Below are 15,557 nucleotides of genomic sequence, written 5' to 3' on the forward strand. Positions count from 1 at the left end.
CTGACTTCTTTGTCATGTCTGTGTTTCTGTCCTGTAGGTACGTCAGTGTTGCAGGTGACAGCTACAGATGCTGATGACCCCACCTACGGCAACAGTGCCAGACTGGTGTACAGCATACTGGAAGGACAACCCTATTTTTCTGTGGAGCCTCAGACAGGTAAGGCTGCAAACAAAACCCTGAACTAGGCTTATAATCGTCTGCAACACAACAAAACACAATGGCTCAAAGGCCTTGATGTTACAGTGATGTAGTATACATGCAGGTCTAAGATCGACTACAAAAAAGGCTTGTCATGAACGATACAACAATGCGTTTCCCGTTTCTGCACGGTGTCTTTGTATCACCTGGAGTTAGGACGTGGGGAAGGCACAACTGCTAAATCAAAAGGAATTAAGACCGCTACAAACAGTGAACAAATTTTAACCGTCACAAAATTTTAAAGTGAATATAATTAATTAGGAAAAATAATCAATGCAATTGACTTTAAACTCTACTATTGTAGTGCCTTCTGCCAGGCATCTCATAAAAACTGGTTGCTGCAAAGAGCAAACTCAAAACCTCTTTTTAATTCTTCCACATTGCCATCTTCTACTGCTCTTAATGTAAAAAAGCCAAGAACTCTGTGCTAGAGGGATCGTGTAACAACACATCCTTTCCAATGAAATTGGTGAGGAAAAGAAGGCAAGCTGTAGAAAGAGGTCCCCAGCGGACATTGAGCTTTGGTCCCTGCAGAGCTGAGGCCTAATATTTGGGTTTGCATTAAAAGAAGAAATTGGATGTAAGGAAAGAGGTTAGGGCAAACACTGAGCTGTGCTAGGTCAGAGAGAGTGAAGAAGAACTGAAAGTGAGAGGTTAGGGTAGAGAAGGAAAGAGAAATTGGTTTACAGAGAGATAGTTCATGGAAAGAGAGTGGTTAGGGCACAGAGAGGCAGAGAGATTTGGGCAGAGTAAATCTGGCTAATCAAACCAGTGTTGGGTATTTGACTGGCTCAAATCCATAGCTCACATTTCTAATTGGTTTGGAGATTATCAGCTTTCCATGCTGTCACAGACATACGCACACACTTTTGGCATAATATGACAGCAGAAAGCCTCTCTGACACTGCAGCTAGACATGTGCAGAAAGAAAGAGAGAGATGGAAAGAGAGTAGTGGGTGATGAATTAAACAGAGAAAAATCACTGGGGCTTGAAATAGATAAAAATAAGACTTCACAAATGTTCTACTAGAGTTCTTATTTATTTAAATGATGAGTGATGATGCGTTCTCTTACAAAATGAAGTATCTTGAAATAAATGCATTGTAAATTGGTAGTTTTTACTTAGCAACTGATAGTGTTTTCAAAGTGGGATTTGTTTAATGTTTTCATTTATTAATTTCAACGGGTATAGAATTCCTTATTGTAATTCTTAATAATTTGTAATGACATCATGTAAAATGCACATGATGTACATGGTGTGACAAAACACGAGTACAGTAGCATATACAACACAAGAGTAGATATGCAGACATCTGCTGTTTTTTTCATCATTCAAAAATCCATAAAACCTCACCCACAAGCTTCCAGTGGTTTTGTTTTCCAGAAAGGCTAAAAGAAGGCATTATTTTAGCATTAATTTCATGTTACCGCTCTGTCTGCTCAGGTATAATTCGTACTGCCTTGCCAAACATGGACCGTGAGGCCCGCCAGGAGTACGATGTCGTCATCCAGGCCAAAGACATGGGTGGTCACATGGGAGGGCTGTCAGGGACCACAGAAGTTAAAATCACCCTCACAGATGTCAACGACAACCCTCCAAAATTTCCACAGAGTGAGTAAACGCCTACGTTTTCTAGTTATCCGTCTATAATATGTACTGTATTTTGTAGCTGTACGTCATTTTCCTCGGGTTAGGCATTTCCATTAGAGGTGTGAAAGTGTCAGACCTTTTACCAAATGACACCAGAGCTATTACACTGTATCTGAACTTCCAGTCTGCATCTTCCTAGCCTTTTCTGCACCATGCAATAATCACCAAAGGTCAGTGCAAGGGCTTTCAATACACTGGTTGTTGTGCATAGTGTCATATCCTGGAGTACCCCCGGTATGTATGACTGTCTTTGGATACTAGCTAGAAATTCCGTAGGGCATTGGTTGAATTACATATTAGCAGCACAATGAAAAAAGCGGATCTCTGGATTTGTGAAGAACGGTAGAAGGAGACAGAGGCACAAAATTTGAATATTTTTTTATTCTATTTTTTTTTTTACATTTTTCATGAGAAGTTTATATTTTTATCTAAATCTATTTCTCTGTATGACAGATGATACAGAACTGCCAATGATTCTATTAATAATCTATTAATAAAAATTCTTTTCTTTTCTTTTCTTTTCTTTTTTGGCTCCTCGGTGACAAAATAAACAACCAGTACAATGATAGTGATTTCTCTAGTTCCATTTAATACTGTACAAAGTCAAAAAATGCCCATCTGCTGTAAATCCATTCTATATGATTTGGAAGTTTTGGAAATGGGCTTCTAAAACTCAGCAACCTTACCTCATTTGGATAATGATGATCTCCCATTCAGGTTTTGCGAAAGTCTGTACCATTTCCAGCACGGTTGCCATGTCCTGTCAGGTTACCTTTTGCTTGTGCCTCTGAGTGGCCTGCTGGATCCTCCAATGTGATTTAAATCTCCAGAAGTGGATGAAATCATGGCAAGGTAAATATGGAGAGCAGGGGCAAGCGGTGAGCAAATATTGTGTGGTAAGTCCAAAGAACTCCTGCATTTTCAATGTGCTCTGTGCTGGCACATAATGGCACACTGACATGCACGACAGTTCAGATCATTTCCTCTGAATGTTTCCCCCAGATGCCTCAGGACAATACAGTAAAACTCTGTGTTGACAGTCTCACCCCGAGGAACCAATTATTGGTGCACAACTCTGTGAATGCTGAAAAAATGATAAGCATTCTCTGGGTCTTGTTCCACACCCAACGTGCTTCCTTCAGGCTTGGGAACTCTAGACTTTTTCACTGAAACCCTTTGGAGACCCAGCTCTCATCAGCAGCAATGATCTTCCATAAAAATTCAGATCAGTTTGGAAACAAAAGATAATGTTTGCTATCTGTGTAAGTTTGGGGTCCACAGTGCAACAGCAGAGTGCACAGTGCTAGTTGTCAAAACGGGACCTAGAGAGTGCAATATATATTTAAAAATGGCAGCCATGCTGGAAGTTTTCTTTGATGCCTGCGAAGTTGTTGAAAGAGAGATTGATCAAATTTATGCCAGGTAAGGTTTTTGAACTTTCTGATCACATCTCGCGCACGGCCAAATAGCAAATATTCAGAGAACGATTTAACCTCTCTGGTTCTCCTCAAAGAGAAACATCCTAAACCTCAGCAAGGATTCACACCAATGCATTTTTTCTTTGCAACCACTTCCCAGTGGACCTTCATGTCCACCTTTCATTCATCTTATACTCCACTTCTTTGCCATTTTGTGTTATGGCTCTTTTTTCCTTCATCATTCTGTCCTCCCCTCCTATAGCGCTGAGCAGAAGGACTCCTGGCAGAGATTCTGCAGAATAGCTTCAGGAATGGATGGAGAGAAGAAATGGGGAGAAAACAAGAGATGAGGGATCAGGATTTAGCCTGTGGAGAAGCTGAATAGGCAAGAAAAGGGAGAGACATGAGCAGAAGCAGTGAGGGAGATAATGTAAAAGACAGGGAGAGAGAAAGTCAAAACCACCACTCCGGTTCCTGTATATTATAACAAGCTGACAGCTGTGTTGCAATGCAAAGCTGAAATGTGATGCTGTAGGCCACAACAAAAGGACATTTGAGGGAGTTTAGATGGAGAGTTTTATGAGCAGTGAAAAACTCCTCAAAAGGCAAGACTTCTTCTCCAGCACGTCTTCTTCAGTGAGCACGAGAAGCATATATAGAAGTTTCCATACTGGCATATGCATGTTTCTTTAATAATGCCACATGTTCTTACACAGTGACAGATGGTGTAAAAAAGGAAGGGAGAGCCTAAAACCTTAAGTGGCTGATTTACTAACGCAAATTTTGTGGAAAACTTTAAACAAAAAACTAGTAACTGACCTAAAAAAAAAAAAAAGTAGCCCACTTCATAATCTCCTTTAAGCCAGCATATGTGCTTTACCAACCATGGAACGCTTTGCAATTCACTTTTCTTCATGAGCCAGGTGAAAAATATTCAAGAGACAGGATCAAGTCACACACATAGCCACATTATGTCTAAATAACCACATTACTTACTGCATCACTGGCAGTTTTACATCTGTAATGTAAGACAACGTACCAAATAACAATATGTTGTGGAACTCGGTACCCTTGTCAAAAAATAAATAAATAAAAAGTAAAAGCAGGACAACCACCTGCAAGAATATTCTCCCAGATGGTGTGAATGAGGACAGTGATTACTTATTTAGTAGTTGGGCAGAGTGAGAGAGAGGAGAGGAAGAAAAAAAATTGGAAAATGAGATAAGAGTCACGAAAGAAAAACGGAGTCTGAGAGACAGCAAAAATAAAACAGATACAAAGATGGAATAAAAATAAAAAAGATAAAAACACACCGAAAAATAATGCATATATATGGCACAGCTAGACTCCCTCTTGTGTTCTAGCAGCTTTTCAGCTTCCATTCAAGCTGCTGTATTTTTTTCCTTTCACTCCAAGGCTTGATGTCTCTTTCTCTCAGAGACTTTCTGTCCCTGCAATTCTCTCTCTTTTCACCTCATTATCAAGCGTCATTCGTTTGCAGCCTCAAAAAATCCATCACAGCACAGACAGGAGTAGGAGCAGAAAAACAAAGGCAAATAGCAATTGATTGTTCTTTAACTCTCTCTGACTTCAGTCTTTATTAGGCTGACATGACAGAGATGGTTTTGTTAAATACTGTTAATATATGTCAGCCGCAGCGCTTCTCTCTCATTCTTGTTTGAACAGGAACAATGGAGAACAAAGCAGATAATAAAAAGGCGTTTGAAGTGGTGAAAGATCTTTTGGGCGATATCTATTTGCACATCATTTACCTTCAGTGACTTCTATTACAGAACTGTCTATTCTCATAAATCTTGGAAAAATTAAACTCATCTTGGAACTTTAGTTTTAGCTCTTCTCTCTGATTTAGGTAGAATGGAATGCATAACTTCTTTTAACCGCTTTTCCAATGTTGGGTTGCAGGGGGCTGAAGCCTATGTCAGCTAAGACGAGTCAAAGTGTGCAGAACATTTTAAACACGAATGCTATGAAGACTTTGAGCGAGTTTAGTCAGGAAACAGCTGCATTGCATCACACAGCTATAGTGATGTTCCCCACTCTCATCATGTCCTATCCAAATGTGGTGGCCTGTTTAAGCTGCAGAGTTTCCCTTCTCTCCCTCTGCCATGTCAGCACCATTGCTGCCCACTATTAAACCCCTCCACAGTCCCAGCAGCCACCTGTAGGCTCCAGGGGATAATATTGTGTTACCATTCCCCAATTATATGTAGATTCCAAACGCCAACTGTATTCTGCTGCTCTAATAAATCAGTAATTTCAAATGCAAGTTGTTTAAATGAAATAAAGGGTCCAAACACTAATAAAAATATCAGGAGTGACAATATTTTTGAGTAGAAATCTCTTCAAACATGTGCATAGGTGGAATTACTGTTGATAGTTTAAACAAATATGCTGTTATGCAATTTGGTTAATGTTTAAACCGAGGCTTTATGTGCTCTTTAGGCAAAGAGTATTTAATTGCAAACTCAGTCCACGCCCACCACAATATAATTAACCACACCACAGGCATATTAGTTCTTCAGACATCAAACTTGGCTTCTGAGTTTAAATTCCATATATCACAACACATCAAAATCACAAGTCTGACTAGGAAATTACTGAGTAATAAAAGACATCATTGTTCTAAAGTCAGTAATCAGATAAAACTCCCGACCCAAGAGATTGTGGTCATTACACAAATTACTCTTATTAGACGTTTCATTAGTGTTTATATCTGAACATGGCCGATTTATGAGCTTATAGTCTGTGGGAGTAATGACAGTAGCCGAAATCTCTCTCGCTCTCCCTGGTATGGGAGACTAACCTGTGCCTGACTTTTTGCAGTAATGAACTCAGTGAATTCATATTTGCTTCCACTGTCATCTTTAAATGTAAATGTACATTTCCTGTATGTGACGCGCTTCATTTTAGCCTGCAGCCAGGTATGCCAAGCTGCCTGTGTGTTCTGTCATACAATGTTTAACTCAGCCGCCACAAGCCATTGATGTTAAGCTACTTAGCAAAAGCAAGAATAGAATGACAGGAGAAGAGAGAGGAAAAGGGGCAAAGTGGGGGGATAGGGATGAAATGAGCTTTTAACCAAAATGGTACATAAAAAGAGGAGGAGAAGAGGAGAGACAGGGATGCAAGAAATAGAACGATGAGGGAGGAGAGGTGAGGATGAATGACGAGATTTGGGAGGATGGAAAAGGGAGAAGCACAGGAGAGATAAAGAGGGCAAAGATCTTAGCAAATAGAGTCAAACAGCACAGAGGAGTTTAAAAGGCAGGGACAGAGATGAAGACGAAAGATGGAGAAGAGGGATTTGGTGAAGATCGATGGAGATGTGAGGAAAAAGTAACAGGCCTGAGGGTGGCAGGAGGGATTTAGCCTGAATGGATCAAGTCCTGTGAATCGCTCAGAAGCCACATGACAGACTGAATTTCATGATTCACAGGGCTGCCACACCTGGACAAGCAGGATAAACACGCTAACGGTGTACAGCCCATAAATGTAGAGTTTACTTTGTGTTCCATGCCCAAATCTTGGTGTAGGAAGAGGCAAAGAAGAGGCGAGGAGGAATTGAGGAAAGACAAACAAGAATAGGAAAATGTGGAAAAGATAGAGGAAGAAAGACTTGGGAAAAGAAAATAAATAAAATGATAGCGCTGAGAGGAGAGCGGGGTTTTTTTATGAAAAAATAAGCAGAGAAAAATTAGATGAAATGGGGAGGAGTGGTTCAGGTAGAACTGAGGGGAGAGATAATAAGAGCACAAAAAAGGGAAAGGAAAAAAAAAAACAGGGGAGCGAGTAGACATATGGTCATACTGTTCTCATTCTGAAAACCAGGTGTCTGCTTCTTCACATACCCACACACACAAACACACACACACACCTGACACTACAGGGGATATTAATATCCTTTGGGCCATATGAGACAGATGGTATAGTTCATGTTAATCCCTCACTGCCCTCCAAAACTGACCCTGCCTCAGATAGTAAACACAGTGGCAACCAGCCAAGGATTGAACAGTGTTGAATACAAAAGCAAGCTGTGACCAAAAGTCATCACTATCATCACCAAGAAGCCGACACACATATTTTTATATTCCAGGTGTGTACTCGATGTCTGTGTCAGAGGATAAAGTCGCAGGAGAGGAGGTGGGCCGTCTTAAAGCTAAAGACCCCGACCTTGGAGACAACGGACTGGTGAATTACCGCTTAATAGATGGAGACGGAATCAACATGTTTGAACTGACCACTGACTCCGAAACCAGAGAAGCTGTCATTAAACTGAAGAAGGTAAGAAAAGAAAGAAAAAAACTTAGCAAGTTAAAACTACACCTCCTCCCTTGGGTTTGGTTCACCAGATGGAAGTCACTCTCTTATCTTAACTATGTAGCCATCTCTTTGGACCCCAACTAATTCTTAAAATATTTAGCCCTTTAGCTATGCTAACAGTATTTGCTGATTATGACAGTTTACAGTGGGACAGTTTACTTTTTCAAAGGAGTAACGCATTGGTCTGGACAACCAAACAATAGGGTGAAACTCATTTTGAAGCTCCCTTTGTTCTTAATTGATTCACATGGGTTTATGAGTAAACCCCTTTTACTTTATTAGATTGTTTCATTTTATCACTTGATAAACCACAAAGTTGGGGCAAAGCAATAGACATGATTGGCAACAATTCTCGAGTAGGGTGTGTCATTCAAGTTATAATCAGTTGGTACTAAGAGGCAAATGTGCGAGGAAATAATTCCTCCACATCGCCATTTTACATCACCATCACCAGTCTGAGCCAGTAGATACAAGGCTGGATGCTTTCATGTTGCTTATGCCAAATTCTGCCACTACCTTGGTAATGATAAATCTTTTTTTGGACTGCTTTACCCAGTCTGGCAGTCTGGCCATTTGCCTGTGACTTCTGACATCAACAAGCATCTTAACCCAGAAACTGACGCACACTGGATATTTTCTTCTTTTTCGACTATTGTCTATAAACCCCAGAGATGGTTGTGTGGGAAAATCCCAGTAGATCAGCAGTTTCTCAAGTACTCAGACCAGCCTGTCTGACACCATCAGCCATGCCACATTCAAAGTCACTTAAATCAACTTTCTTCCCTCTATTGTGAATTTTAGTTTGAACTTTAGCTGGTAGTCTTGACAACATGCTGTAGTGCCCAAATGCACAGAGTTGCTCTCATGTAACTAGCCAGTTTGCTTTTACACGCAGCTGAAAAGGTATACCAAATAAAAAATGGCTGATAAATGCTTATTTGATGTAAGCAGTGAATTGCAATGCATCTTATCAGTATCAGTTTGATACTGTCGTGCTGAAAAAAAGGAAATTTCCGATGAAATACATCATTTTTTGGTTCTCTAAAGCCTGATTTAATTAGACAGTAATAATGGTGCCTTCACAGGAGGGCTGTGGTTAACCAAAGAAAATATAAATTGACTGAACTCATTCACATTCTACCAGCTGTTCTAGGGGAGGAGTGGGAGAACTGGAGTCAGCATAGTTTTGGCATTTTTACTTCCATCTTACCGGCTGTTGAACTATGTTATGCAAACTACTGCAGAATTTACACAAGTAAATGTACATGCGAAAGTTAGGCTAAGCACTTTCTGTTTGGGTAGTTGGTAGTAGGTTAGGTTTTGGTATGTCCTTCCTTCAGTACAGAGTTACCATGTGTCCTAATGCACTAATCCAGAACTATCACCGGTGCTGGCTTTAGAAACGGGTGCGGATAACAAGCCCAAATATCCCTGTCCTTCTGCTCTGTAGTCCAGAGTAAGTCTCCTCCATGATCTCTAAAAACAATTTCAGCTTTTATTTTTACAGTTGGATAGTTTCTCACTTCACCCGAGTTCATCTTCAATGTGCTTCAGGATATAGGAGCAGCTTTTCTGGACATTATTTATAAATGGTTTCTTTGGATGGTTGAGTTTTAACTTACATTTGTGGATGTAACATTAAACTGTTTGCTGACAGTGAGATTCTGAAGAGTTCCTGAGCCCATGCAGTGATTTCCATTACTGAGCAGTGCCTGTTTTTAATGCAGTGCCACCCAAGGGCCTGTAGATTATGGCCATTCATTATTGGTTTTTGACGTTATCTTTCCCTACAGAGATTTGTCTTGATTCTTTGAATCCTTTAATCAAATTATATAGTTTAGATGATGAAATCCCTAAACTTACTGCCATTGTTAGATTATTACATGTTCATCTGAAACTATTTACCCATGCAGTCTTTTACATAGATTTTAAGCATTTTTAAGCAATGAACATTTTGGAAAAGGAGAATGCCATTTCTCCTTTTCAACATTTTATTTGTTCTATTTCCAATTAAATATAAATGTCTAAAGGATTAGAAAGTTATTTAATTCTGTTTTGCTTGCATTTTAAACTGCAGGTTATAGTTATATGACTTTCTGGTAATGAACGTTTTGTCAAAGGTCTGTTATTTGACAGTGGCTGTTTCAACAGCTAGCTCTTATGGAAACTATGCGTGCGTCATTGCACACTTTTCAATTTGCCAGCCGAGAAATGCAGTTGAGGCAGCACTTTTTCTATAGAAAAGGCAATTTAATGTTAGCCTCAGCCAAGCCAGACTTAAACCACTGTCCATATTTGTGTGTTGAAGTACTGCATTAGGAAATAAGTGAAGCCAAGTAAAGGGAAAAAAAGAAATAAAAATATCAAGCAAGGGTTGAAGCAGCTCAAAAATGTTGTTCTATTCCCTTCCCTGAACCTTCACAGTTTCATATTGTTTGATATGACCACCAAAGTCCATGGTTGTGTCTGTGAGAGTGAGAGTGCATTAACTTTCATGCTTCCCTAGGCCACAGAGCTCATCTTCTGCACTGTTACTGTAACCCACACATGCACACACATACACACAGTACAACTGTGGCTTTCAGTGATCCAGCTCAGCACACACAATTACTTTTTCTCAGTCTCTCTGTCTTTCTAATGCCTGCACACAACCAGTCCCTTATTCTCTCAACTGTACCCCGTCGATCCCGCCATCAGAAATGCATACAATGCTCTGTCAGACACGCAGAATTTCACTCATTTCTTCTTTTTTTCTCTCTCTTTGACGAACAAACACACACACACAAATACACACAGACAGAAGCATTGTTGTATATGTAGCTTCAGGTCAGGATTATGAGTTGAATCTTCCACTGAGCTGCACTAGTCTGCTTCTCCCTCCCAGGACATCCGACCCCTGAATCTCTCAGTTAAAAAAAAAAAGCCTTTATGGTCATATTGTTAATGTGTCAGGAAAAATAGGAATGAAATGTACACTCAAATCTCTCTTTGTTCAGAATGGGACAGAAAGACTTTTTTTCTTCCTAAATTCCAAACCAAGTCCAATTTAGTAAAAGACTTGATATTGAAATATGTAATTATATGCTTGGATGATTTATGATGTCATTTGTGGTAAGTTGCATTCCCTATCCAGACAGCAATGACGTTACTTAAAAGAACAGCCACCCTTAACCCACAGTTCGCTTTTACTGATGCTGTGGGAAAATCTCTGTGTGAATAAATCGATACAAGTCAGTTTCATGTTTTTTTTTTCCTCCCTCACAATCGTCTGCATGAGTGAATCCTTTCCAAGTCAGAACTCTAGGATGGCATTAAGACTGCCAGGGTTAGGAGTACTCTTCCCACTGGTGTCACTAAGACTAAGCATAGAAATGAGTGAGTGATAATTCTGCTCTCCTCTCTTGATAGCTACCATTTGCGTTCCCTGAAGCAAGGCAGTGAACTCACAATTTAGGCATAACCTAATAGTATACAAGTATGGTTATGCCTGAAAGCTCTCAGGAGAGAATTATTAGATTTGAAGAGAAACTGAAATACAGACTGGAACAGTCAAAATACTGACACTTTTATCCTTGATTCCCCTGAAGAAGTTGTTAGAAACCACTGGCTGAGTGGACAGATTAGGAAAAAAGCAAGGGATTCCAATCAAAGAAATGAGATCAAATGATTACACTAAAGTGGTGCACTATGTTTGTGTGGGTGCACTTTTGTGTGCACATATGTTTGGCTTTATCCAACAACAAGTGCAAAAAAGCCCTCTCTGCTTGTGAAATGCTAAAAGCGATGGTAAACATCTTACTCAACACAGCTGAAAGTACAGACAAGTGACCTCATTGTAACAGGAGTGTTAGACACATATGCACATGTGCATGCATGTGTGCAAGAACGGAAAAAGACACAGACATTCAGAATTTAATCTTTGTGACACAAAATTAGAATCATTTAAATACATGAATTTGTTTAAACAATGACTGAATATAAATAAGTTGAAACATTTGAAGGGTTTGCTCATATTTCCATCCATCACTTATCCAAAATAGGTCTACAGTGCCTGCGTGCTAGGCACAATGTCTTTCCACTCAGCAACACTTTTCAGCTACTCCAGTGAGATAAGATATATAATCTCTACAGTGAGTTCATCGGTCCCATCCGAGTTAGGCACGTCCATAGAACTTCCAAAATCCTGAAAAGATTCCCAAACCAGATATTCTTTTACTTTATTTTTTTATAAACCAAAACAGAAGTGTCAAATACTTCAGTTCCTAGATGCAGAGTGGCTGCTTGAAGCTGGCTCCAAAAATACACAAGCTGCTCTGTCATTGAGTTTGACAGACAGATCCTCCCTTTGCTCATCATGTCGAAACACCAGGATAGCAAACAACAAAAATGCTCAGCTTGAGAGTTCACAATGGGACTTCCCAAACCAGTGGGTGATGTCATGGTGACCGTCTTTTATCTACAGTCTGTGGTTAAAATGTCCAACTAAACTAAAAGCAGATTTCAAAGCCTGCTGCTAAAATGATTTTTGGCCTCCATGGATATTTTCCCCCTTTATAACAACTGCGCACATACATATTGTTTTAACTATGAAACTTAGAAGTGTGTCCACTTTGACTGACAGGTGTGAAGACATAGGTAGCTATCATCGATGGCTGTCAAGGTCTTGTCAATGCTAATGCCAGTAACTGCCGTATTTGTATAATTTGTGGAATTATCCCACAAATAACATGGTGCAGACCATATAACCAGTTTATGTTTATGTTTTGGTGAGTGAAATTCTTCTACTTTATTTTGTTACTTAGCACTAATTAGTGGTTGCATGTGTCTGTGAGTTCGACCCACACAGTTTATGGAGCAGCAAGCTGCTAACTTAGCACCCGACCCTGTGATCAAAATTTGGTCACTTCTGGTTCCAACAGCCAATGCAGTGGCAGCCAGACTGCTAATGTTGAGACTTCAAAATGTGGAGTCACTGTAGCTATGCCAATCTCTTATATGCAGTTTATGGCCTTGAGCTGATCACAGTTCCATGCCCATTTAAATGCTGTTTGTGTGCAAGGCCACTGACTGACATGAGCATCCTTTGTCACAGATCCCTGTGTCTCTTGGAATAACAGCTTAATAGCCTGATGGTGATTTAAACTGAGCATTAGGACAAATGAGAGGTGCTCTCACCTTGCTAGCCTCACTTACACTCCTCTCAATCTGATGATGGCATCTCAGCTCAGGGTTTGTGTAGTAATTTTGTGTACGTGCACGTGCACGTTTGAGATTATTGGGTCTTGATGCCTCTCGGGGGAAATCAATGCCTTTTGCCCCCCAAAGGCAGTGCCACGCAAAATTAAAGGCACTCATTTGCACACACAAGAGCACGCGTGCAGACTCACATGTCAAGAGTAGCCTTCGCTAATCTCTATTCTCTCACTTTCTTCACAGACACACACACACACACACACACACACACACACACACACACAGGGATGAGCTTTAATCAGCTATTCTCTTTCAACTGTGTCCTGACGAAACCAGTCCACAGAATATTAAGAAGCTGTGTGTTTGCTTGTGTTTTCAAGAAGGCAATGGGAAGGGGGGACATTATTGTGAAAATTATTTTTATTATCATCTCACACTGATAACAAAAGTAGGAAGAGAATGAAAATGCTGGATCTGGGGTATAGGAAAAAGAGAGTGCACAAACGAGACAGAGAGTGTGACGCAAAAGGGAAAATGAAAGAACTGGGTCACATCTATTCTACTACTATTGTACCTATCATCACACTAAACACCTTCACTGACAACAGCAGTGGAATAGTGCTGCAACTGAATGAGTGTGGAAGAATCCACTGAGAGAAGGTATTATCTACCTGCCTCCATGTTGGATCACAGACCGCACTTTGGATTTTATCCCTTCAGTGTGATATTAGATTCGGCAATGTACCAGTGATAAGTTGGACTGCTGTGTGTTGAAGGCAGGCAAAGGATAATCATTTCGATCAGCAGCTTAAATCCGTAATATTTACTTTCGGTAGACTTGCTTAGCATCCAGTTTGTCAACCTCATAAATCTCTAGTAGCTTCTCTCTGCTTTTAACCGTTCACACTGTGCTTATGAGCCCTCTCTCCCACTGGGATTTCATTAAGTGTTGGTAGCCTGAAAATGAAAAGATCAAACTTGCTCCTGGGACTTTGCCAGTTTAACATCCCCATACCAGCTGGAAAAATAGTAGCGAGGGAAAGTGGTTATTATCTGGGTTTATAATACAGCAATGATACCCAGAAGAGTGTTACTACTATGATTATGGCTACGACGGGGCTGCAGATGAAGTCACAGCCAAGTGCTGTTGGCAACACACGAGTCCTCGTAATCATAGCGGCGAAAACCTCTTGGGTATTACAGCTTTTATACAGTGCTTGCCAACACATTTGTTGACTCCAAAGTTTCCCCTGCAGTAGCATATAGCCTGTACATCAGAAAAGGAGTCAGTAGGATGGAGACGAAAATTCATTAGATGCATACCATGAGGCAGACTGTTTGGATGAGGGTCATGGCTTTATAATTGATGTGCTAATTTTTTAATGACTGAATGGAAATGTGATGAGAGGAAAATGTACGCTTTTGACATTGAGCATAATACCTCAAAGCACACACTCAAATCAATTCAAAATCGAGGCTATTAAAAGTGAGTGGGTTTTCTACCAATACTCAGTAAGTGAGCTGAAGCTGAGTTCAGTAAGAGCGTATTAAATCTAAGGGTTTTACATCGACTTGCCGCTGGTATAGTAAATCTATGACAGTGACTTTAAATGGTAAGGTAAGGCTTAATTTACCGCTCTCTATCTGAAGGACAGATATTTAGATGATATTATTATAGATAAAATAATCTAACTGTCACCAGCCTGCTGTTCTTTTCGTCTTAGATTGAAGCTTCATCTCCCGCTTTCCATTCCCTTTTATCATGTGGTGTCCCAAACTCCCAAACCTAATCCCAGCTCATTAAAGGCAGACAGGTAATGTTTTCATCTGGCGATAAAAAAAAAAAAAGCCAGAAAAGAAACAACCCAATGATTCATTCTGGTCCCAAAATAATCATATCATATCATGCTATATCATGGAGTACAAACCATCTGGAAATTAAAGTTGGTATTTGGATTACTTTTACTTTTGTTGGTCTGTGATACTTGTAGCACTGGAACTAACTGCTGTTATTCGTGTAGCAACAGCTCCCCCTATCACAAGGCCTTATAAGTGCACAGTACTGGGCATGCATACGCTTCACAAAGCAAATGATGTAATGTTTGTTTTCCTGCTGATAAAACTAATTAAAAGACAAAAAACAGAAAGGAAGGTTTCAAGTGTTTACAGTTAAAAACAGGAAGGGACTGTTTTAACAGCTTCTATTTCTTTCCCTTTTCTCAGATGGTGGACTTTGAGACGAAAAGGTCATACACTCTGAAGGTGGAAGGATCCAACCCTCACATTGATCCCCAGTTCCTTGCCTGGGGCCCTTACAAAGATGAAGCCACAATAAAGGTACAGATAAAGACAACAAATATATGACACGAGTTTGAGACTTTTTTTTTTTTTTTTTTTAAATAAGACAAATACCAGAGAAACTTCCTTATAGCTTTTTCCTTCTGTGTATTTATGCTCGTAGATATCAGTGGAGGATGCAGATGAGCCTCCTGTCTTTATAGCTCCAAGTTACACTTTTGAGGTAGAGGAGAATGCCCCTCCAGGCACTCAGGTGGGGCGAGTTCATGCTAAGGACACTGATGTTGCCAACAATCCTGTCAGGTAACAGAGATGTTCATGCTATAAACTCACACAAATACGTTAATTAAGACAGGCTTGTAGCAGTGAAAGAAACTGTCTTTTCATACTGTGGAACATCACAAAAACAAAAACTTTTAGCCTTCATTCAGCTACACTGAGCAAACAATATGACTCA

The 15,557-nt window shown here is 40.0% G+C and overlaps 1 protein-coding gene across 2 annotated transcripts in view; it reads left to right on the forward strand.

The window, feature by feature from the left end:
• cdh11 (cadherin 11, type 2, OB-cadherin (osteoblast)) overlaps positions 1–15,557 on the forward strand; it is an 87,635-nt gene that overhangs the window by 61,668 nt on the left and 10,410 nt on the right. For both annotated transcript variants that reach the window (XM_005473687.4, XM_019367005.2), the window contains 5 exons: positions 38–157; positions 1,644–1,811; positions 7,383–7,570; positions 15,026–15,139; positions 15,264–15,403. In XM_005473687.4, coding sequence (XP_005473744.1) covers positions 38–157; positions 1,644–1,811; positions 7,383–7,570; positions 15,026–15,139; positions 15,264–15,403 — 730 coding nt within the window. The remainder of the gene's footprint in view (positions 1–37; positions 158–1,643; positions 1,812–7,382; positions 7,571–15,025; positions 15,140–15,263; positions 15,404–15,557) is intronic.

This window comes from Oreochromis niloticus, linkage group LG13, assembly GCF_001858045.2.
Source record: "Oreochromis niloticus isolate F11D_XX linkage group LG13, O_niloticus_UMD_NMBU, whole genome shotgun sequence".
NCBI lineage: Eukaryota > Metazoa > Chordata > Actinopteri > Cichliformes > Cichlidae > Oreochromis > Oreochromis niloticus.